Below are 9,329 nucleotides of genomic sequence, written 5' to 3' on the forward strand. Positions count from 1 at the left end.
TTATAGTGTTGTGTGTTATAATAATATAGAAAATTTTAGAGGGTTTTTAAATAGTTTTTATTGCTATAATAATTGAGAACTTTATAATTATAATAGGAGAGTCGAATATTAAGTGAGCTATATTAGTTTACACATTATCTAAGGCCAAGCTAAGAGGTTTCCTTCGTCCGGTAAAGCACACACCTCAACATAAAAATTTAAATTATTTTACTCTTAAAGAATAGACTTCACCGAACACATGCATATAAGTATCTTTCCCTGCTATAAATTTGCAGTCAAACACAATTTTCAAAATTTCAATACAAATTTGATGTTTTTAAATTAGAACCAACCATGTTTTTAGATATAGGGAAAATAAAGAATTTGTTTACATTTTCTACAAATTTCTGTTTTAAAAACAAAATTTCACCTAAATTGTATAGGTTTCTAAGGCCACTTTTCCAATAGCCAATTACAAAGCAACTGACTACCCCTAGTCATATAATTTTATGATACATGCAAAATACGAAAGCCTATCAATATCAGCTAATACAATAATTTAGCTACTATTTCATTAACTCTTCTATGGCCATGTGAATGGAGCTAGTGCGAGAAGCTTTGTGCTGTGGAAGCAATGAATGGGGTCCTCTCCACACAGATCTTGGATTCACAGGGAAAACGACTCCACACAGCTCTAAAACCATCGGGTTTTTAATGCTCAACTCTTCCCATGCCTTTAGTTTCTTTCTTCGTTTTTCTTCTACCTCCTACCATCAAACCATTCGTTAAATCATTGATTGACCCAAAAACTTAAATTGATTAATGAAGATAAATTTAATATTTATATCATCTAACACTTCTCTTCACTTGCAGACTTGAAATATGTAGAAGACCTAATAAGTAAAAAGAAAAAAAACATCGTAGAGATTTGAACATAAAACCCATGAATCACTCGCCCTAATATCATGTTATATCGCATATTGACAGTGCTGGTAAATTTAATATTATATCATTTACCACCATTACAACATATACCCCGTCTGTTTTTGCTCTACTTCCTCGGTCCACCCTTTGTTTTTGTTTCTTGGTTTTTGTTTAATGGAAGCTATGTTTGCTATCAATTAAATAAGATTAACCAATTCCTGAAATTAATTCAACCAGTTTTTCTTTCCTAGTTCAATGACGATTTGTTTAATAGTCGTTTTTTAAGCCAACAAATGAAAGCAAAATACCTTCCGTTCTGAATTATGAATATCTTGCTGAACATCCTCCATTTTCAAGTCACCTGATTCCTCCATTGTTGATTTCAATGGTCTACTGTGATCCTCCCCTGACCGATCCGACTGCTCGGTTCCTTTGGAATCAGTGCCCATACTCTTCCCCATTTCATTTCCTTCATCTTTTTCCTCCTCACCTACATCTTGCTTATCATCTGGGGTGCTAAACTGTTGCTTTGAAACATCCATTTTCACCTCGTCGCCTGTTTCTTCCTCAACACCAAGTTCATTGTCTAGTGAATCATCAGCATTTGATGATGAATCCACGCTGCCAGGACTTTCCCCCCCACGCAAAGATTCCTTAACAAAAAGGAAAAACATACGGATAAAAAATAAATAGAAAGTAATCATTAAGCAAGAAATGTCAATCAATATCAAATTCTTTTCCAAATGCTTGAATATGACTATGCAATCTCTGTTATGATCTCACGAAATGGATACTGAAACTTGCTTCTCTTCTTCAAAGGTGACACAAATACAAAGTTCATCCCAGAATAGAAATGGAAACAACACATCTTATCTTAAATTAACCCACCAGTAATTTTTTTATTTTATATAAAAGATTGCATTGGGAAAAATAAGACAGTGTTCCGGTTTTTCCTTCACATCAAGAAAGGTTTGATTAAATTCCAAAAACTTTTAAGTCACCTCAAACTTTAAATCTTGCGCTAGGTTGTTACCAGCTCCAATTTGGTCTTTAGCAATTCTAGCAGTCTCTTCACGCTCCTTCCTACGACGCTTTAAAACACATATTGCACATAAACAATCTGATTTATGGCGCCTTCTGCAAAAAAGAAGCACTTCAATTTGCATCTCACTTCAGAAGTTCTACGCTCAAGAAACATATAAGAAATAAAGAGACTATTCCATACAAACATCAAGGTCAGTAACTTTACTACAGATATGGGGGTAAAGACTCAAAAGTAAAAAGTAAATTTCCAACTAGCTAGCCAGAGAATTTACTGCCGAGTTAAAAATTTCCATTCAGTTAAACTCATTTGGCTTCTTCTGTAGCTATACCAGCAATTCCCTTCTACTATCACGTTATGAGAATTTTCCTATATCCAGACTGTTGCATTGCAACAAACTCACTCCAGCAGTTCCCTCATCATCTAACGATGAACATAAAGGTTAAATTTTTGTTCTACTGTGCAACTCAAGAGCCATAAATGAAAGTTGTATCTGATGTAACTTTATGCAGGTTGCAGAATCATACCCATGACGCTTCTTCGATTTCTGTTTTGACTGGCCTTTCAGAGGTCTCACCTGACTGGATGCTCCACCATTCTCTTGGCTTATATCAACACCTGCGATGGGGAAGAAGAAAAATACATAAATTCCATGCAGCAAAGAATCCCTCGACCACAGTTGTCAAATGCACCAAAACTTATATAGATAGATATCTCTGCAGGAAGTCATATCTATGCCAGTGAAAAATGCCACATAGACATGTATGTGCACAGCCTATTTTATCACCAACTATAAGAAATAACAAATTCATTCAATTTGATTTCCACCTAGTCAGTAAGAGATAACTAAGGAGTATAATAATTTTAGTAACACCAATGAATTATAGGACCCCAGTATGTTGACCAAATTCTCACCATTGGTTGTTGTAGTTTGCCCATTGTACAATCCAGCAGCACTCCAATATTTTGAAAAGTTTTTCTTCACCCTCCTCATAAGATCCAAGATATAGTCACCTTTATTATTATACTTATAGCAGTTCTCCCAGATATATCGCACATCCTTGAAAACATCCTCTGAATTCATATATTTAACACCGTTTTCAAGATTGCTGCATATTGTCCCAAAATCCATCGGTGTATCTATCACATCAAAATAATCCTGCAGGAAAAAAAAATTATCAATTAAAAAGTATGAAGGGGAACAACAGTTGCAATGTAATAAAAATGGTGCCATTATATGAATAAGCAACCAGTCAAATGTAAATGAATAATAATGCAATATCAACAGCGTTTCAAGTTATGAATGATGTCAGCCATAACAGAGGAACGGCTAGCCCATCCCAGTGGGCCGGTTCTGTAAGTTGGGTCCAGATGCGAAACAACGAAAATTAGAGACTTATGAAGCTCCTTATCCTAATCTTCCCCACTTTATTTTTCCACTGCAATTAATTATGCAGTGCAAACTCATTGATTATGAAGCTTCCCACAGCCAGTCAAGCTATTTAATTTAATAATTGCAATTTGGGGAGGAGAGTCATTCAGAAAATTAAAAATATCAGCAAGCCAAAACCTTCATGAAGTGCTTATATAATTACACAGCCATAACCTCCATTCCACTAGCCTATCCACGTAAAGACTGAAGATATGTAAAGAAAAAGATCTGTAAAGTAGTATTGGAGGGAACACAACTACGTGAAATTACAAAGAGAGACAATGAGCATTTTATATAACAATCCATACTTACAGGTATCCCCAAAGCAACGGGATTCACAGGAACATTAAACGGCTCAGCTGCATCCATTTTCATGACTTTCTTTATGACCTGAATATGAGAAAAGACCATTGTAAGATGTGGATTAAGCAGGCATAAGAAGTCAAGCAAAAACCTTGAATACTCATTAAAAAATACAACAGATGATCGGCCTTCTACTAGATTTATACTTTCACATGTTTTTGGTACCTACGGTTTTTCTTTCATTTACATGTTCGTGAAGCCATTTGTGCAAGTTCTCTTGACCCTTCAGGTAGACAACTAATCTATGTATACTCCATCGGTACCGCCTTTTCTTAGCATTGAAATTGAGTTCCTTGGACCATGTCTGGGAGTATTTTGGATCAACTTTTGTCATGTTGAAAATTATCTCAAAATATGAATTTAGTAATTCAAAATCCATTTTGATTGTATGAAAATCACATTTGAGGTGTAAAATCAAATCCTAAACTTTTGAGTGAATAAAGACATGTTTGATAGTGATTTTGAAAATGACAATCAAAATCATTCCCGCACTAAATTGAAAAAGGGAAAGCAAAAGAAGAGACTACTTGCCGTGAGAGCAGAATCCAGCTCTTTCTTATTAGGTCGAGAATCCTGCTGAGGCATCCGAGTGTCAGCCTGTGGCTTCACTACAGTAATTGTCGGATTATTACTTGCTCCGGAGCTCTTGGAAGCCTTAATCTTTATGCTCCCCGGTTTCTTGGATGCAGTTGTAGTAGTCCCAGAAACACCAGTTTCCTTTTCAGGCAACGAGTTGGCACAATCTTCCATTTTCTCGGAAACTACACTTTGTTTTTCTAAACCCATTTGAAGACTGCTCTTATCAGTGTCACTTTGAGTGAGCGCATCAGAAGAATTAGGCTGAGCATCCATCATTTTTGAGGTCCTGAGCTTCACTTTAACACGTCCAACTGATGATTTCCCTGCAGATTTGTCCATCGGTCCCTCTGCATTAAGGGTTGCAACATTGAGATGGTCAGTTCCTGTGGACGAAGGCGTACGGACTTCCGTTGCAGAATCATACTTATCATTGTCATTATCGAACTCCTCCAAACCTGAATTTTCCTCAGTAACTAAAGAAGCCGCTTCTTTTCCAGCTACTTCAGTATCCCCTTTACGCTTGCTTTTCTTGTTCCCTCGTTTACGCTTCATCCTTCAGCCCAATTTTTGTTTTCAATCAAAATCTTCAAGAAGGCAATGACCAATGACGGGAGTGTTCCACTACAGCAGGAATCTTCAATATGATGAAAATGGGACTTTGGGGGGGAATTTAAGAAAAGATATGGAGATGTTCGTTTGATCGTGGGAAGAAAGAAACAAGAACAGAGGGAAAGCAAATTGCCGCCAACTCAGAAACAGTAAAACCCTAGAATGAAAGTTGAAATTGAAGAAGGTGAAGAAGATTAGAACCGCAAGATGTAACAGTGGGAGAGTAATAACGGATTTTTGCGGGAAGAGAATCGGAATCGCGGTAGTGGGAAAGCAGGAAGAACTGGAAACAACAGAAAAGAACCAGCACAGCAGGCAGGCGAACTAACGAAAGGAGAGATGGAATACTCGTACCGTGCCTGCGAGTGCGAGGAGCCAAGAAATCAATGTCATTGGGCTTTCCCAACAAAGCCTAAAATATGACCAGCCCAAGCCCAAAACAAACGACTAGAGAGAGAGATCAAAAGGTTTAATTTTAATTAAGGGGGTGCCATCGATTAGTCATCGTCAGTTTTATGAAAAAAATCGATATCGAAGCTGAGCAGTTGGCTTTTATTTTATGAAAACTAATTTTCATTTTGACGTGTGTGGCAACTAATCAACTGACTGTCAGTTTGGTTCATGGATTTTATTCATTTTTTAATTTTTTTTTTATTCATAAGTTAGAGAGACTTAGAAAGAGAGACGATAGACTCTAGAACTTGAGTTCCTAAGCATCTATATTTTGAAGTTAACTTTGGTGTTGTATGCTTTAAGATAGTACATTTTAATGATATAAGTGTGAAACTTGGTAAATGAAGGAAATAAGAATGAGATTTTCTCTAAGTGTTAAGCTTGAGAAATTCTAAGTTAAATCATGAAGTAAAGTTCTTGGGTAGTTAAGTGTTTTAAACACTTAAGGATGACTCGAAGAAAAGGAGACTAGGCGTTGGCCAAGAAAGACTTGTGGTGTAAACCCTAGATCCTTACTACTTATTTTTGAGTTTAAAGTTAAGCTAATGTCTTATTTAGGGTTTGGACAATCTAAGTATTTTTAATAAATTTTAGGATTGAATTAAAGAAATTTTATTTTAAGTGGTGTGATTAATTGTGTTGAATCAAATGGAGAGAAAAATTGGGTGTTAACTTGAAAACACAAAATTGTCTAAGTGTTGGAATTAAGTTAGGAAAATGTGTAAGTGTCAAGGAGAGAGTTTCCTAAATATTACTATTTAGTCAAGTGAATTGAAGATGAAATTTGGCTAAGTACTTGGAGGAGTGAAACGGATAAATAAGAATGAAATGTGGTTGTTTAAAAAAGAAAAATAGATTATTTAATTAATTTTTAAGGAAATTCAAATAAAACTATTTAAGTGTTTAAAAAGTAAAAATTAAAGGAAAATAGGTAATTAAAAGTAGTGGGATTGAGTTGTTGAATTTTAATTACTTTTCTTGTGAATGTTGCCCATCCCTATGCTTGGGGGTGATTTGTCGCCCATCCCTGCACCAAACACGCCCATGTGCATGGTTTACCACCCATCCTACATCTAACCATGCACCAACTACTGTTTTCGAAGCCCATTGACCCTAATTTGAGCTATTTGAAGTTTGCAAGTACTTTTTAAGGTCATTTGGATGTTTTTAGATTATTTTGGACTTAAAATGCATAAATTTGGATCTTAAGCTAATTTTAGGATATTTAAAATAATTTAGGGTTAAAGGAGCTAAAACTCTAAAATAAGGATAATTTGGAGTTAAATGGGTTCAAAAATATTTTAGTTGAAGTTGTTAAGCTCAAAGGTGAGCTAGTTAATTAACTAATGGTATTAATGTATTTACAGATGAAACATAGGTTGGAAGAGCTTATAATCAGTTAGGAGCTAACCAATAACAGTGAGTGACAAATGTTTTAATATGTTATACTTAAATGTCATTATTGAATGATTTTACTGAAATTAGTTAACTCTTTTACAAAGATGATTTATAAGTTACATGATGGTCATTGGGACCCACTTTAACATACATATAGACTTTGGGTCGTGTGTTAGGGTGGTTAGGAATCCGAAAATGAAGAGAGAAACAAAGAATATTACTACCTTTTGGGAGCACTTTTACGTGCTCGTATGAGAGTTATCCACGCTGATTATATTGAGATCACTCTACATCAGCTAAGGTTATCGCCATTGAGTGTATCGAGCTTGCTCTACCTTAACTAAGGTAAAAGGGGGTAAAAGTGGGTGCAAGTTATGTAATGATGCTTGATGAAATTTACAGAAACCATGCTATGATTTCAGGGTTTTCGTATGTCTTCCATGTTATACTTCAATGTTGCAATCACTTAGTTTTTAGAGCATGTTTAAAACCCTGAGGTAATAAAAGTATTTATGATTTTACCATAGTTCTCTTTACTTATAATCAGTTTATGTTAATTTGAACAAATAGTCATTCATTAGGCTTCCCAACTTACTTTTTCAAAATATTTTCCTTTCCTAGGTAGTGATCGAGTTCCGGTGCCTAGCTTACAACTACTAATCTGCCACACAACTACGAGAAGATTCAGATAGACCAAGAAGTCCTTAGGTCTATACTAAGTTTGAAATATGTTGTAATCATATACATAATAGCAGGGAATGGGTAGAGACCTAAGTCTATAAATATGTTTGTGAATTTGCTGAGTATGAGCTTTGGTCTGTAAATAATTATCTGACGTTTATCATGGGAAAAACTAGCTATGTTATTATCTAAAGTTCATGTTGCCTCTAAGGCCTATACTTGAGATGTCTATCAGGTTATACAAAGGCAAGAAGACAGGTTATAGGTACAAGATGGGCAACAGATGTCATAAGAGGGTTAACATTTACTGTTTTCACATCTCTTTCTAGGTTAAGAGGGTAGCTTGAGAGGGCGCGTGAAAGAGCCGGAGAGATGAGAGTGAGTGAGTGCAAGTTAGGGATATGTGGAGTTTTCAAGATTGTGACAGAGTTGGAGAGATGAGAGAGAGCGAGAGCTTGGAAGGTATTTTCACATTCTTTTTATTACTTGTTCTCCATTTTGCATTCTCTTTCTTTCTTTCTTCTTAATTTTTCCTACCTATCACATTTTGTTATTGGTGTTGGCTATTTAATTTTGATCATTTTATTTTTTCATATGAGATTTATGTTGAGACCTTACTTTAAAATTGGAGGTCTCAATGTCTCTCATTTAGTATAGAGCGCGCTTTAAATTGGGTTTATATATTTTCTTTTAATTGCATTCTTTGTTGAGACTAGACCAAAATTGGGATTAACTTTTGTGTGTGTGTGTTTTTTTGGAAAAAATCTTGATTGCATTTTTCTTTTGTTGAGTCCATAGCATAATTTAGAGTTCTTTGTATTTTTTAATTTTTTTTTTTTTTTTTGTTATCCTTATTGAGACTTGAGTCTAGACCTTATTATTACAGTATGACTTTCATTTTATCAAACTTTAATTTTAGAAGTGTTTATCAATTCCCTTAGACTTTCGATTTTTTTTTTTATATTTAAAAAATTTCTAATAATTTCTTAAGCTCTTAATTAAAATTAAGTATCTTTGGATTCTCATTTAAGTCAAGATCTAGTGTTGGAGGAAAAATTTTGGACCAATCACGGATCGCCACGTCATTTATTAAATTAGCGACAAAATGCCAAAATCATCAAACTTGGGACCAGTTAAGAGTTGACACATATCCTAAATTGAAATTGAAGACGAATTCTGATGACGTCACATATTTTCATCACGAACGTTGGGTTGAATAAAATTAATTTCGCCCAATTCGACGTTATAATTTGGGCGTTGGTCCAGTTATGCCCAAATGTGGGCTTAATTTGGACCTAAAATGTCAAAATAGGCTCAAATCCAATTAATAGAGCCCAAAGATCAGGCCCAAGTCCAATTAATAGGGTCCAAGGATCAGGGCCAAATCTAATTAATTGGGCCCAAAGACCAGGCCCAAACCCATGAGGCCCATCAGAGAGCCCTATAAATAAAACAACTCTTCTCATTCCAAGGGGCCAGCAATTCTACATTCAAAGAGCCCAGCGAGAATTCATCAACAAGCAGAATACTCCCAAGACTCCTGAAACTGTACTCTTAAAAGACAGAAGACATGTGAAGACACAAAGACTTTTCCAAGACTTCTACTTCAAGAACGTTCGGTACCTTTCTTCTTCAATTCAAGAACATCCACTCAATCGAGAGAGAATCAGAGGATCAAGTACTAGAGATTGAACCACATCGCATCAAATCAACATCAACATTAACACCAAGTCAAGTTCAACTCCACGAAATACGTTTCTCCAGAAACTTCGTGTGAACAAATTGGCATGGCCGATGAGACCTCTATACCTCTCATCTCTCTCTTTCAGCATCCAAACAAGAAAAATGACACCAAAGAAGATGACATCT

General features: G+C 35.4%; 1 protein-coding gene across 2 annotated transcripts; it reads right to left on the minus strand.

Moving 5' to 3' along the window:
* Positions 1 to 311: 311 nt before the first annotated feature.
* LOC120070084 (bromodomain-containing factor 2) lies at positions 312 to 5,295 on the minus strand. Of its 2 annotated transcripts, XM_039021935.1 has the most exons (8): positions 4,775 to 5,295; positions 4,272 to 4,666; positions 3,690 to 3,767; positions 2,861 to 3,104; positions 2,473 to 2,563; positions 1,905 to 2,040; positions 1,212 to 1,556; positions 312 to 746 (listed from the first exon to the last, which is right to left on the minus strand). In XM_039021935.1, the coding sequence occupies exons 1-8, from the start codon at positions 4,869 to 4,871 to the stop codon at positions 546 to 548; spliced, it is 1,587 nt and encodes a 528-aa protein (XP_038877863.1). In that variant the 5' UTR covers positions 4,872 to 5,295; the 3' UTR covers positions 312 to 545. The 2 variants fall into 2 exon arrangements, with proteins under 2 accessions (XP_038877863.1, XP_038877862.1); XM_039021934.1 differs by having other exon boundaries at positions 4,272 to 5,294.
* Positions 5,296 to 9,329: the final 4,034 nt, after the last annotated feature.

This window comes from Benincasa hispida, unplaced genomic scaffold, assembly GCF_009727055.1.
Source record: "Benincasa hispida cultivar B227 unplaced genomic scaffold, ASM972705v1 Contig887, whole genome shotgun sequence".
NCBI classification, from domain to species: Eukaryota; Viridiplantae; Streptophyta; class Magnoliopsida; order Cucurbitales; family Cucurbitaceae; genus Benincasa; species Benincasa hispida.